At 41.5% G+C, this 16,440-nt stretch overlaps 1 protein-coding gene across 1 annotated transcript in view; it reads right to left on the bottom strand.

Moving 5' to 3' along the window:
* Positions 1–16,440, bottom strand: part of tek (TEK tyrosine kinase, endothelial) — a 113,105-nt gene that overhangs the window by 80,296 nt on the left and 16,369 nt on the right. Inside the window, exons 3-6 of the mRNA XM_028805049.2 lie at positions 11,169–11,279; positions 5,013–5,165; positions 1,893–2,024; positions 899–1,036 (exon numbers count right to left, since the gene is read on the bottom strand). Of these exons, the coding sequence (XP_028660882.2) occupies positions 899–1,036; positions 1,893–2,024; positions 5,013–5,165; positions 11,169–11,279 (534 nt within the window). The remainder of the gene's footprint in view (positions 1–898; positions 1,037–1,892; positions 2,025–5,012; positions 5,166–11,168; positions 11,280–16,440) is intronic.

Genomic DNA, 16,440 nt, shown 5'->3' with positions numbered 1-16,440 from the left:
AGCATCTTATTGCAGATGTTGAAGGACGCCAGCCTTCTAAGGAAGTATAGTTGGCTCTGTTCTTTCTTACACAGAGCATCAGTATTGGCAGTCCAGTCCAATTTATCGTCCAGCTGCACTCCCAGATATTTATAGGTCTGCACCATCTGCACACAGTCACCTTTGATGATCATGCGGTCCATGAGGGGTCTGGTCCTCCTAAAATCCACCACCAGCTCTTTGGTTTTTCTGGTGTTCAGGTGTAGGTGGTTTGAGTCGCACCATTTAACAAACTCATTGATTAGGTCCCTATACTCCTCCTCCTGCCCACTCCTGTTGTAGCCGCACGATAGCAGTGTCGTCAGTGAACTTTTGCAAAAAAAAGTTGAAAAAAAGAGGGCATTTTAAGCCCATTTCCTATTTTTTTTGACACTGCAGGTGTGGGCATTTCTCATTTTTGGCCAATCCAGCAAATCATTTTTCAGAAACCATTATACTTCTGTCAGTGTTCTATTTGATTTTACCTGCACAGTCAAATTAAACATCCCCCCTCCCTGTACCTCCAGCGGCCCACATTTTCATTTGTTTTTCATAAAACATTTGATTTCTTTATAACCCCAACTCAGAACAGTATAGAAAATGAAAATGAAAACCGAAAGCAGTGATTTCAAAATTCATTTTGACTTGTGATCTATCACAAACTGTACAAAGTCAAGATATTTAACGTTTAGTCAGGTCAGCTACATTTTCTTGTAAATATACATTCAAAATTGCCACAGCGCTTTTCCAAAAAAAAAAAAAAAATGTCAGGATGGGACAATTTAGGGCCAATAATGAGTTAAAAAAAGAAAATGATGGCTTTGATTTATCTATTTATCAAGTCAAGCCTGTGTATGTGTATAAATCACAAATAACTTACACTGGTTGCACTCGAGTCCACTCCATCCTGTGGCACAGGAACATCCATAAGGATCCCGTAGACAGAAAACAAGAGACCGGCAGGATCCATTTTCACAGGTTTCTTTGCAGGTTTTGCCATATCTGCCCATGCCACAAGCTGAAATATAATTACATTTTGTTAAGGTTACCGGTGCTATTTTGCTCAGAATGAGGATAACCTAGGGTTGCCAGATGTCCCTTATATATGGGACATGTCTCATATTTGATCATTTTATCCCCTGTCCCGTCTAAACTCTTATGTTAGCGTGAGATTTCAGGTTTTTCTAACTTTTGTGATAATAGCAAAATGTTCTGAAATTCAGTTCTTGCTTTCACTTTCTATGGTATTGAGTGTTGCTTGATGACGGAGAGAAGAATTCAAATGATTTTCAACAAAAGTCAGTCAGTCAGTCATTTTCCAACCCACTATATCCTAACTACAGGGTCACGGGGGTCTGCTGGAGCCAATCCCAGTCAGCACAGGGCACAAGGCAGGAAACAAACCCCAGGCAGGGCGCCAGCCCACCACAGGGCACACACACACACACACACACACACTAGAAACAATGTAGGATCACCAATGCACCTAACCTGCATGTCTTTGGACTGTGGGAGGAAACCCACGCAGACACGGGGAGAACATGCAAACTCCACGCAGGGATGACCCGGGAGGCGAACCGTTGTCTCCTTACTGCTACTGTACTGGCCTTTCAACAAAAGGCTGCAACATAACAAAATGCAAAAAAGTGAAGGGGTCTGAATACTTTCTGAAGGCACTGTAGCAGCTCTTGCCAGGCTGATCACAGATCTTTTACCGAACCTCTAAGCCTGGCTTATTGTGAAATGAACAGTCATTTAAAACTGGGTGAGTCCTGTAGGCAGGTGCACCACCACTCAACAAGACAGCAAAAAAATGACGATAGCCCCCCAGATAATTCTATTTTTTTTTTTTTTTTTTTTGCAGATTAACATACCTATTTCACACATATCGCCCATAAATCCTGGCGGACATATGCATTCTCCCGTCTCGTCGTGACACATTCCTCCATTTTTACAGTCTGTGCAGATTTGAGTGCAGTCAGGGCCCCATTTTCCAGCAGGACAATCTTAAGGGGATTATTAAAAATGGCAACAGTAAAAATGACTTTCAGAAACAGTAAGAAAACATGAATTCAAGCTAGTGTCTAGAAAAGATTCTCTTTTTTTAAACATTCTGAACCATCTGGATAGAAAAAGATATAAATTAGAGTATAGGGATTCACTGCGTTATATTTGACTTCTTGTAAATGTGTATTTGTGGAATCCTGATTTGCAGCAGTGTCTGTGTTTAATTTATGCAAAACAATACTTGTAAGAATAATGTATAGAATTAAAACAACAGGCTGATTGTTGGAAATGTTATACTTTTCAACTATGTAATTCTGATACCTGAGGTACTAGGATTACATTCACACAAGTTTTAAACAGTTATTGTAAAGATGACCACCCTCCTGTCTTACCACCGAAAGAGCAAACACACTGCAGGGGATCTGTGCAAAATGGAAGGTGTCCATGCTAGTAGATTACCTCAAAGAGTTAACTGCGGTGTACACTAAAAAAACAAAGCACGCTTTACTTTTTCTCTGAAAATGATCACAGATTCTGCTCAGTTTTCCAATTAGTGAAACTGCTCCACAGATAGTGCAATCATCATCATCATCATTTCATTTGAGATGAAAGACACCATCCATTTGTGATTTTAAATCAAAATTGTTAGTTAGTAGATTCATCACCTAATGCTACTTAGATCTGCTGCAAATACTTAGGGGTTCACATCAATGACAGGCTGGACTGGTCTAATAACACATAGGAACTAAATATGAAAGGGCAGAGCAGACTCTTCTTCTGTCTCTTAAGAGAATGCACTCCATTAACATGGGTAGAGACATCTTTCACATCTTCTATAACTCTGTGATGGCCAGTGCAGTTATCTACACTGTGATGAGCCGGCAAGATCACTTTAAGAGAGGCCCACCGAACCAACAAGCTGATTAAGAAGGCACGCTCGGTTATCGAGCACAGTGTGGACCAGCTGGGGGTAGCAGTGGAGACAAAACTGAGTGCCTTTGTGAACAACGCTGAACATCCTCTCCGTGAAACACTAACACTGAGGACTTTCAGCCAATGAATTATTCAGCAGAACTGAGGCAAGAAAAGCTGCAGGGACTCCTTAATACCAAAAGACAATAAGCCTTTATAGTGCCTCACTGGGACTGGGACTGTGATCATTAGCCAGGTTAGACATTTTTCTACTTTTTTTAGTTCTTGCACATGTTTGAGGAAGGTTACTGTTGTTTGTTGTAAAGCTTCTTGAGCTTCTGTAAAACTCTACATTTCCCTTTCTGACAAAACAAATGAAATCAAGTCAGATCAAGTCCTTTCCTTACTTAGTTAACTTTATCTATCTATCAATCTAATCCTGCCAACTACGCTAAATCTATCTATCTATCTATCTATCTATCTATCTATCTATCTATCTATCTATCTATCTATCTATCTATCTATCTATCTATCTATCTATCTATCTATCATAGTGCCTTTCATATCTATCTATCTATCTATCTATCTATCTATCTATCTATCTATCTATCTATCTATCTATCTATCTATCTATCTATCTATCTATCTATCTATCTATCTATCTATCTAATCCTGCCAACTACGTTAAAATTATCTATCTATCTATCTATCTATCTATCTATCTATCTATCTATCTATCTATCTATCTATCTATCTATCTATCTATCTATCTATCTATCTATCTAATCCTGCCAACTACGTTAAAATTATCTATCTATCTATCTATCTATCTATCTATCTATCTATCTATCTATCTATCTATCTATCTATCTATCTATCTATCTATCTATCTATCTATCATAGTGCCTTTCATATCTATCTATCTATCTATCTATCTATCTATCTATCTATCTATCTATCTATCTATCTATCTATCTATCTATCTATCATAGTGCCTTTCATATCTATCTATCTATCTATCTATCTATCTATCTATCTATCTATCTATCTATCATAGTGCCTTTCATATCTATCTATCTATCTATCTATCTATCTATCTATCTATCTATCTATCTATCTATCTATCTAATCCTGCCAACTACGTTAAAATTATCTATCTATCTATCATAGTGCCTTTCATATCTATCTATCTATCTATCTATCTATCTATCTATCTATCTATCTATCTATCTATCTATCTATCTATCTATCTATCTATCTATCTATCTATCTATCTATCATAGTGCCTTTCATATCTATCTATCTATCTATCTATCTATCTATCTATCTATCTATCTATCTATCTATCTATCTATCTATCTATCTATCTATCTATCTATCATAGTGCCTTTCATATCTATCTATCTATCTATCTATCTATCTATCTATCTATCTATCTATCTATCTATCTATCTATCTATCTATCTATCTATCTATCATAGTGCCTTTCATATCTATCTATCTATCTATCTATCTATCTATCTATCTATCTATCTATCTATCTATCTATCTATCTATCTATCTATCTATCTATCTATCTATCATAGTGCCTTTCATATCTATCTATCTATCTATCTATCTATCTATCTATCTATCTATCTATCTATCTATCTATCTATCTATCTATCTATCTATCTATCTATCTATCTATCTATCTATCTATCTATCTATCTATCTATCTATCTATCTATTCATTCTGTGAAAAATGTGTGCCTTCTCCCTCTTTTACCCAGAATCTTATCAGGAATTCTGTTTTTCTCCCGAGGTGCATAGCCTTATGTCAGGACTGACTGATAACATCAAAGCCCCTACTCTGCTGGTGTTCCTTCCTAACTTGTGTTGTTTCTAGCAGGAGAGGCTCCACCCTGCCGTGTAGCCCTGTTTTAGTTTATAGGTGAGACGGTTATAGGAATCTGGTGCGTTGGTATTTTTCAACATGTAATGATTATTCAAGAATGGAATAAAAACTATGATGTCCTCATTTGTTAATTTCTTGATGGTTATTTTGAGTATAACTTAACGTCAATCCCACTGACTTCTTACTATCAGCCTGATGAGAGCAGAAGTGTTTTCATTTCGTCCAATGAATCGGGCTGAATAGACCCCAGCATCGCACAGAGAAACAGTCTGCAGGCCATAAATCAACTTGTCCAGGACATCATTTTTAGGAACTGAATGAATAAAAGATCCTAAAAAACAGCAAGAGAAAAAGAAAAACATAATTATTGATTAGTTATAACTCAAAATTAATTAATTACAAATAAAAATGATCTTCCAACATTTTGATTTATCTTCTTCACAGGATGAACATATCTTAATTTTGTTTAAAATTTCTACCTAAATGCCTGAAATGGTCACTCTAAGGGTTAGACAGATTAATTCAAATGTAAAATACAATGATGGACTGTAATTTTAATTAATTAATTAATTTTTCATAATATATACTTGTTTCAAACCATATTTCTGTTTAGGTGAACACTCCACTAACCTGTGCTTTATGGTAGAGTCGCCAGACAACACATGGAAGTCCACTTGGAGTTTGCAAAAAGTCACCTAATGGACTCTCATACTATGAGAAACACAATTCTCTGGTCTGATGAAACAAAGACTCAACTGTCTGGCCTCAAGTGTCACATCTGGAAAAAGCGGGCAGCACTCACCGCCTGTGTAATGCCATTCTAACCATAAAGCAGGGTGGTGGAAGCATCACGCTATGAGGCTCCTGCCTTTTCTTAGGGTATTCTGAAGTGGAGCCCTTTCAGGGGAAGCCATCTGAAGACAGCTCTTCATGTAAGTGAGTCCCAGCAGGGATGCCTCGGGAGCAGAGAGGTTTCTAGCCCCTGGTAAGATAGCTGACCTCTCCGGCCAGTGCTGAGATATTCTTGCGTTGTATTTCAGCTTCTCTGTGCTGTGTGAATGTTGAATAGGCGAGTTCTGCAGGACGTATGTTCAAATCGAGGCTAACAGTTTAGGCATTTCCAGTATTCACTTATCTACCAATATGAAAAGTACATTAGAGGTTTAAAGGGCCTTATCTAGTTAGACACTTTTATGCCACAAAACAGTCAGTCAGTCATTTTCTAACCCGCTTAGTTCTGAACAGAGTTGTGGGGGTTTGCCGGAGCCTATCCCTGATAGCCTAGGGCAGGAACACACCCTGTACAGGACGCCAGTCCACCGCAGGACACACTCACACACAATTCAGGATTGCCAATGCACCTGCATGTCTTTGGACTGTGGGAGGAAACCCACACAGACACGGGGAGAACATACAAACTCCACGCAGGGAGGACTTGGGATGCGAGGTTAGCAGCCCTGCCACTGTGCCATCATGTCACCCCCAACCCAACACAGCTGTCATCAAACTGAAGTTCCTACTGTGATATGGAAGTGACAAAGGTGCTTTTATTATGTAAGGCGGTCAGACTGCTGAGCACAAATAAGCACAGAGCCACCAAGTGTAAAAGGCGACTTTCAAATTGTCTTTAACCTTCTATGTTACTGCATGAAGAGGTGGGGAGGCCCTGAATACTTTACAACATTTTCCTACCAAGGGGTGCTTTATTCCTGCAAATGACCCTAATTTATCCTAAGGGAATATTTTTCACCAAGACATACAGCTGAAAATTTGTGAATGGGTCCAAAAATAACACAAAAGTAGCAAGCCTGTTTCTTTCTCCAATGCAAATGTTTTAAAAAATAACACAGTTGGGGAAAAGCTTATCAACACTAGTATGAATCACTCATTTTAATTTATTGTCACTGTACTTTACAGTACAATGACAGGCATTTGTTGCTTGTCTTATCGATGCAGAAATATGCAGCTTCGATGTGGCATGTGCTAAAATGACAAAAGAGACACAAATTACTGGAACAGTCTGACGTGTGAACCCATTATTGGCTCTCCTCTGTCGCCTTCTAATGTGGCATCATGTGTGTAACTTGTTTATGCTACCCATGAGGCTGATGGCAGTTATATAAGAAATTGAAGAAATCAAAGAAATACTCCACCCAAAAGTGATATTTTGTATAAGTTACTTATCCTATATAGTTTATATTTTTCATGCGAAACAGAGATGACAACATTTCTGTTAGAACAGACATCTATGATATCCAATACTGGACAACAGCAAACAGGATCAGAAACATCTTTGAAAAAAATCTCACAACACTTGTGTCTCATAATATACATTTCAAGTCATCCAGTCGTATGTTCACAACATCCCAAATACATGTATTTTTACCAAAATATTGTAACTGTGCTACCCATCTAAGACAGCTTGAGATATAAGCAGTCAATATAGTCCTCAGCATTAATGCACCATACATTGCACGTATCTCTGTTATATGCCATTTGGTATGGGATTCGTAAAAGCTGTGTTAATGTTTGTGATGCGCCATCTGTTGGAATGACAAATGTGATGCATGTCTCTGTCATGTGCCATTTTGTATTAGATTCATTAAAGCAGTGTAAATGTTTATGATACGCCATCTGTTGGAATGACAGATGCGATGAATGTCTCTGTTATATGCCATTTGGTATGAGACTCGTAATAGCAGTGTTAATGTTCATGATGTGCCATCTGTTGGAATGACAAATGTGATGCATGTCTCTGTCATGTGCCATTTGGTATTAGATTCGTAAAAGCAGCGTTAATGTTTATGATACGCCATCTGTTGGAATGACAGATGCGATGAACATCTCTGTTATATGCCATTTGGTATGGGACTCGTAATAGCAGTGTTAATGTTCGTGATGTGCCATCTGTTGGAATGACAAAAGTGATGCATCTTTCTGTTATACACCATTTAGTATCGGATTCATAAAAGCAGTGTTAATGTTTGTGATGTGACACCTGTTGGAATGACATATGTGATGCACCTCTCTGTTATATACTGTTTGATTTGGGATTTGTAAAATAAGTGTTAATGCTTGTGATGCACCATCTGTTGGAATGACAAACACAATGCATGCCTCTGTCATGTGCAATTTGGTATGGGACTTGTAATAGCAGTGTTAATGTTTGTGATGCGCCATCTGTTGGAATGATAAATGTGATACATGTTTCTGTTATACACCATTTAGTATCAGATTCCTAAAAGCAGTGTTAATGTTTGTGATGTGACACCTGTTGGAATGACAAATGTGATGCACCTCTCTGTTATATACTGTTTGATTTGGGATTTGTAAAATAAGTGTTAATGCTTGTGATGCACCATCTATTGGAATGACAAACACAATGCATGCCTTTATCATGTGCAATTTGGCATGGGACTTGTAATAACAGTGTTAATGTTTGTGATGCACCATCTGTTGGAATGACAAATTTGATGCATGTTTCAGTCATCTGCCATTTGGTATGGGACTTGTAATAGCAGTGTTAATGTTTGTGATGCGCCATCTGTTGGAATGACAGATGTGAAGAATGTTTCTGTTATGTGCCATTTGGTATGGAACTTTTAAAAGCAGTGTTAATGTTTGTGATGTGCCATCTGTTGGAATGACAGATGTGATGCATGTCTCTGTTATATGCCATTTGGTATGGGATTTGTAAAAGCAGTGTTAAATAGATACAGTAAGTTCAGTACTTTCTATGTCAAAGTTATTAATTCACAAACATGGCACTGTATATATGCATTTTCCATACAAAATTGGGCTCTAAAGTTAAGTGCTTTCTATAAATTTTAAAAAATATCTTGCTTGCTGTAGCACTTTACAATGTCCATCCATCCATCCATTATCCAACCTGCTATATCCTAACTAGAGGGTCACGGGGGTCTGCTGGAGCCAATCCCAGTCAACACAGGGCGCAAGGCAGGGAACAAACCTCGGGCAGGGCGCCAGCCCACCGCAGGGCGCACACACCCACACACCAAGCACACACTACTAGGGACAATTTAGAATCGCCAATCCACCTAACCTGCATGTCTTTGGACTGTGGCAGGAAACCCACGCAGACACGGGGAGAACATGCAAACTCCACACATGGAGGACCCGGGAAGCGAACCCACAGGGTCTCCTAACTGTGAGGCAGCAGCGCTACCCACTGCTCCACCGTGCCGCCCAATTAGAAATCCTCACATGTGATATTACTTTTGTAGGGGAAGCAAACATAAATCAAACATTTTCTAGGGGTGCAGGGCATAGAAAAAGGTGGGAACCAATGGACTAAAGTATTTAAAAAACAGTTTAAAACTCCGCTGTTCTATTTGGTGCAGTGATGTAAGTTGAGTCATACGTCTGTTTGCTGTTTATTGTTCAACTAGACAAAGAGCCCGTTTCGACAACGTAAGATGAAACGGGCATGAGTTTGTGTCAGCAGTGTATGAAGAACAAATGATAAGTAACAAAGAAGTTGTTTTGTAATGATTGTAGTCCGCTTTACTCATTACTGTACAGGCTTGTACTGTTAGTTGATGAATTTTCCACGCCTATAGTATAATATTGAATGATGAATGTTCCAGTACAATATGGAATAGTAATAAGTATAAGCCCCACAAACCTGATATAGGTGTATTGAATGAATGTGTAATTGAATCAGAATGCGTAATTAGGCCTCGAGCTGTAGTCGAAATCGCCTTTCAGGCCTCTAGAGCTTTAATCGAAGTCGCCTTTCTCTTTGAATTTTTGCGGCCGTAAATCCGCCGCCTGCCGCGATGTTGGGGTTGGATGTCAGTCTCGTAAGGTTTTTCAGGCAACTGCGCATTCGGCTTCGGACGGACGTGAGTGAGTGAGTGAGTGAGGAGGCAGGCGAATTATGAATTAAGATTGTAGTGGTGCAGTCCGATTTTAAATACTCTTTATTATGATGTTGTGTTTATGTTTTTGTGGTTGTTGTGTTATATTAACCTACCAAGTAGTGCGGTAGACTGTAGGACTGTAGGGATTTTCAAAACTCAACTTGATGTTATTTTAGAAGACTTAAGTGAACAGGACTGGCAAGCTTTGTTGGGCTGAATGGCCTGTTCTTGTCCCGATTGTTCTAATGTTCTAATGTAAATGTTATACTCTGAGACTGCTGTATGAGATGGGTGCTTTGTAAATGATGAAATCCATCCATCCATCCATCCATCCATCCATCCATCCATTTTCCAACCCGCTGAATCCGAACACAGGGTCACGGGGGTCTGCTGGAGCCAATCCCAGCCAACACAGGGCACAAGGCAGGAACCAATCCCGGGCAGAGTGCCAACACACCGCAGGACACACACACACCGACACACACCAAGCACACACTAGGGACAATTTAGAATCGCCAATCCACCTAACCTGCATGTCTGTGGACTGTGGGAGGAAACCGGAGCGCCCGGAGGAAACCCACGCAGACACGGGGAGAACATGCAAACTCCACGCAGGGAGGACCCGGGAAGCGAACCCAGGTCCCCAGACCTCCCAACTGCGAGGCAGCAGCGCTACCCACTGCGCCACCGTGCCGCCCCTAAATGATGAAATAATTTAAACAAATAAATATTCTGCCTCCTCAGTTCAGGGCCATTACAGTCACACCACTTGATTCAGAGACAGTTTTTATCTTCTGGTCATAAGACAAATCTACTAATTTTTTGAGCCTGTGTCTTTTCAATGAGGGCGGCACGGTGGCACAGTGGGTAGTGCTGCTGCCTCACAGTTGGGAGACCTGGGGACCTGGGTTCGCTTCCCGGGTCCTCCCTGCGTGGAGTTTGCATGTTCTCCCCGTGTCTGCGTGGGTTTCCTCCCACAGTCCAAAGACATGCAGGTTAGGTGGATTGGCGATTCTAAATTGGCCCTAGTGTGTGCTTGGTGTGTGTGTGTGTGTCCTGCGGTGGGTTGGCACCCTGTCCGGGATTGGTTCCTGCCTTGTGCCCTGTGTTGGCTGGGATTGGCTCCAGCAGACCCCCGCGACCCTGTGTTCGGATTCAGCAGGTTGGAAAATGGATGTATGGATGGATGGATGTCTTTTCAATGAACCGTCTAACTCTTGTAAGATCTTGTAATCTGTCCGGCTGCTTACGACTACTTTGTGTTGCACTTTTTGTCTCTTCTTAGTAAAATGTCTCGTCTCGGTGCTCAAAGTGAAAGATACTACGAATATAAAGCAACGACCGAGACTGAGCAATTGGCTGAAGCTTTGCTTGTCGAGTATCACTGGCCATTTGTAACGCACCATCAGCTCACAGACATATTAAGAACACGTATCGACAAACCCAATTACCGTTTCTGTAGATGACGGCATCTTCTTGGACTTTCATTTTCAGGAAAAAAACCAAAGTAAAGTTGTCACCTTTGTTCAGAGTGATTGTCAAAGAGCCAGGCAAGAAGTTTGCTGGAAAACAGACAAGTCATACAAATAATAAAAAAAAGGAATCCATTTAATCCCAAGAATCTCTCATTTTGTTTCTGCTTTTATGTGAATTTCTAATTAACAACTGTGACTCCAACTCACGTTATTAGCTTCTTGAGACATTTTAGACGTTACAGGTTGACAGACGAGATTAGACAGGAGTCCCCGTGGACTGTGATGTTTGCTGATGACATTGTGATCTGTAGAGAGAGTAGGGAGCAGGTGGAGGAGACCCTGGAGAGGTGGAGATATGAGGAGCGGAGAGGAATGAAGGTCAGTAGGACCACCGAGACAGAATACATGTGTGGAAATGAGAGGAAGGTCAGTGGAATGGGGAGGATGCAGAGAGGTGGAGGAGTTTAAATATTTGGGATCAACAGTACAGAGTAATGGGGATTGTGGAAGAGAAGTGAAGAAGAGAGTGCAGGCAGGGTGGAATGGGTGGAGGAGAGTGTCAGGAGTGATTTGTGACAGATGGGTATCAGCAAGAGTGAAAGGGAAGGTCTACAGGACGGTAGTGAGACCAGGTGTGTTATATGGGCTGGAGACGGTGGCACAGGAGACAGAGCTGGAGGTGACAGAGTTAAAGATGCTAAGATTTGCATTGGGTGTGACGAGGATGGACAGGATTAGAAATGAGGACATTAGAGGGTCAGCTCAAGTTGGGAGACAACGTCAGAGAGGCGAGATTGTGTTGGTTTGGACATGTGTAGAGGAGAGATGCTGGGTATATTGGGAGAAGGATGCTAAGGATAGAGCTGCCTAGAGGAAGGCCTAAGCAAAGGTTTTTGGATGTGGTGAGAGAGGACATGCAGGTGATGAGTGTGACACAGCAAGATGATGAGGACAGAAAGATACGGAAGAAGATGATCCGCTGTGGCAACCCCTAACGGGAGCAGCCAAGAGAAGAAGAAGACCATTTACAGAGCATCTGGAAAGTATTCACAGCGCATCACTTTTTCCACATTTTGTTATGTTACAGCCTTATTCCAAAATGGATTAAATTCATTTTTTTCCTCAGAATTCTACACACAACACCCCATAATGATAACGTGAAAAAAGTTTACTTGAGGGTTTTGCAAATTTATTAAAAATAAAAAAAATTGAGAAATCCCATGTACATAAGTATTCACAGCCTTTGCCATGAAGCTCCAAATTGAGCTCAGGTGCCTCCTGTTTCCCCTGACCATCCTTGAGATGTTTCTGCAGCTTCATTGGAGTCCACCTGTGGTAAATTCAGTTGACTGGACATGATTTGGAAAGGCACACACCTGTCTATAGAAGGTCCCACAGTTGACAGTTCATGTCAGAGCACAAACCAAGCATGAAGTCAAAGGAATTGTCTGTAGACCTCCGAGATAGGATTGTCTCGAGGCACAAATCTGGGGAAGGTTACAGAAAAATGTCTGCTGCTTTGAAGGTCCCAATGAGCACAGTGGCCTCCATCATCCATAAGTGGAAGAAGTTCGAAACCACCAGGACTCTTCCTAGAGCTGGCCGGCCATCTAAACTGAGCGATCGGTGGAGAAGGGCCTTAGTCAGGGAGCTGACCAAGAACCCGATGGTCACTCTGTCAGAGCTCCAGAGGTCCTCTGTGGAGAGAGGAGAACCTTCCAGAAGGACAACCATCTCTGCAGCAATCCACAATCAGGCCTTTATGGTAGAGTGGCCAGATGGAAGCCACTCCTTAGTAAAAGGCACATGGCAGCCCACCTGGAGTTTGCCAACAGGCACCTGAAGGACTCTCAGACCATGAGAAAGAAAATTCTCTGGTCTGATGAGACAAAGATTGAACTCTTTGGTGTGAATACCAGGCGTCACATTTGGAGGAAACCAGGCACCGCTTATCACCAGGCCAATACCATCCCTACAGTGAAGCATGGTGGTGGCAGCATCATGCTGTGGGGATGTTTTTCAGTGGCAGGGACTGGGAGACTAGTCAGGATAAAGGGAAAGATGACTGCAGCAAAGTACAGAGACATCCTGGATGAAAACCTGCTCCAGAGCGCTCTTGACCTCAGACTGGGGCGACAGTTCATCTTTCAGCAGGACAACGACCCTAAGCACACAGCCAAGATATCAAAGGAGTGGCTTCAGGACAACTCTGTGAATGTCCTTGAGTGGCCCAGCCAGAGCCCAGACTTGAATCTGATTGAACATCTCTGGAGAGATCTTAAAATGGCTGTGCACCGACGCTTCCCATCCAACCTGATGGAGCTTGAGAGGTGCTGCAAAGAGGAATGGGCGAAACTGGCCAAGGATAGGTGTGCCAAGCTTGTGGCATCATATTCAACAAGACTTGAGGCTGGAATTGCTGCCAAAGGGGCATCGACAAAGTATTGAGCAAAGGCTGTGAATACTTATGGACATGGGATTTCTCAGTTTGTTTATTTTTAATAAATTTGTAAAAACCTCAAGTAAACTTTTTTCACATTGTCATTATGGGGTGTTGTGTGTAGAATTCTGAGGAAAAAAATGAATTTAATCCATTTTGGAATAAGGCTGTAACATAACAAAATGTGGAAAAAGTGAAGCGCTGTGAATAGTTTCTGGATGCACTGTAGGACTTGGTAATTCTAAAGTTAAGCTTGAAGATTTCTTTAGGGTTATTCATGCAATTCCCAGTCATTTTTATTATTTATAAAATCCATCCGTTCATTATCCAACCCGCTATATCCTAACACAGGGTCACGGGGTCTGCTGGAGTCAACCCCAGCCAACACAGGGCATAAGACAGGAAACAAACCCTGGACAGGGCGCCAGCCCATCACAGCACTTATAAAATCACATTCCTTATATTCTCAGATTGAGAAAAAAGTTCCAACTCCTTCAATAAGTGGTATCCCATTTTTTAGATTGCAAATGTAACAACTTTCACATAAAGAACGCAATTCTTACTTTAAAAACAGATACCTCCACCTCTAATGCCCCCATGAGTTCTACAATAGGGTACATAAATTGGAAAATGGCCTGGTGAGGTGCTGTTGGTCCAACTAAGAATACAGGGTATATGCCAGGAAGAGGAAGGGTGTGACAAATAATGTCATAAGACATGATAAAGGTTTGGGGCAGCCTCCCGTATATTGTATCCTGGCTGCTAAAATTGAAATGATTGAACAGAGATGCTCACAAGAGTCCAAAACGGAACTGAACTAAGGCAAGAACGATGGCAGCTTTAAAGTCCCCGTCAGGAAGTGACGTCATCTTTAGGGCCAGAACCGGAAGTGATGTTCCCGAAGACCGGACGTGACATCATCTCTGGGGGCCAGACCCAGAAAGTGATGTTGTTGGGGACTGGAAGTGAAATCATCTCTGGGGCCGGACCCAGAAGTGATGTCATCGAGGGTGCCAGGACCTGGTGAGATTTCCCGGGAATTGGTCTGCAAGTAACTAAGAATGACAGTCAGCACACTCCGCCATCCCCAAATTACTCAGGCCCTTTAGCTGCCTACTACTTGCACGTGTGTGACAGGGGCAACACAAAAAACAGTGCAGATATGAGGACTACAGTTCCCATCATGCTGCATGAGTGTGCCAGCATGAGGATACACACAGCGACCAAAGCAGAAGGTACCTTCACCATTTTCTTCTCAGTTAATGTGACATTGTCTCACAGGATTACAGCTTTTGACTAAGGGGACATCTTTTTGTCTCATCATGGGTTGTGTGTAGACAGCCCCCCAGTGACCTGATGACCTCACTTCCTTCTAATACTGATGCGATCAATTTACATTACCTGCCGTTTCCCGTCCTGATGACCTCACTTCCTTCTAATACCGCTGCCATCAATTTACATTACCTGCCCTTTCCCGTCCTGATGACCTCACTTCCTTCTAAAACTGATGCCATCAATTTATATTACCTGCTGTTTCCGATCCTGATGACCTCACTTCCTTCTAAAACCGATGCCATCAATTTACATTACCTGCTGTTTCCGATCCTGATGACCTCACTTCCTTCTAATACCGGTGCCATCAATTTACATTACCTGCCGTTTCCCATCCTGATGACCTCACTTCCTTCTAATACCGATGCGATCGATTTACATTTTCTGCCGTTTCCCGTCCTGATGACCTCACTTCCTTCTAAAACTGATGCCATCAATTTACATTACCTGCCATTTCCCGTCCTGATGACCTCATTTCCTTCTAAAACCGATCCCATCAATTTACATTACCCGCTATTTCCGATCCTGATGACCTCACTTCCTTCTAATACCGATGCGATCGATTTACATTTTCTGCTGTTTCCCGTCCTGATGACCTCACTTCCTTCTAATACCGATGCCATCAATTTACATTACCTGCCGTTTCCCGTCCTGATGACCTCACTTCTTTTAATACTGATGTCATCAATTTTCACTTCCTGTCATTTCCCATCCTGATGACCTCACTTCCTTTTAATACCGGTGCCATCAATTTACATTACCTGCCCTTTCCCGTCCTGATGACCTCACTTCCTTCTAAAACTGATGCCATCAATTTACATTACCTGCTGTTTCCGATCCTGATGACCTCACTTCCTTCTAAAACCGATGCCATCAATTTACATTACCTGCTGTTTCTGATCCTGATGACCTCACTTCCTTCTAAAACCGATGCCATCAATTTACATTACCTGCTGTTTCCGATCCTGATGACCTCACTTCCTTCTAAAACCGATGCCATCAATTTACATTACCTGCCGTTTCCCATCCTGATGACCTCACTTCCTTCTAATACCGATGCCATCAATTTACATTACCTGCCGTTTCCCATCCTGATGACCTCACTTCCTTCTAATACCGATGCGATCGATTTACATTTTCTGCCGTTTCCCATCCTGATGACCTCAATTCCTTTTAATACCGATGGCATCGATTTTCATTTCCTGCCGTTTCCCGTCCTGATGACCTCACTTCCTTCAAATATCGATGCCATTAATTTTCATTTCCTACAGTTTCTGTATAAAGCCAACCTGTTTTGAATACTCATTTATCTTTTGTTATTTTGCAGAAAAGACCGGTAACAGTCACAATTTACCACTTGCAGACAATATACGGGGCAAATCCCCAAAACTTTGTTTTTGTCTCGACTCTAGTCATTCACAATGTAGATAGCAAGTTCTCGTAAGTAGCTGATGTTTGCTGTATAGGTAAGCAGTA

This window comes from Erpetoichthys calabaricus, chromosome 7 (assembly GCF_900747795.2).
Source record: "Erpetoichthys calabaricus chromosome 7, fErpCal1.3, whole genome shotgun sequence".
NCBI classification, from domain to species: domain Eukaryota; kingdom Metazoa; phylum Chordata; class Cladistia; order Polypteriformes; family Polypteridae; genus Erpetoichthys; species Erpetoichthys calabaricus.
This window is presented reverse-complemented; position numbering and strand designations above follow the sequence as displayed.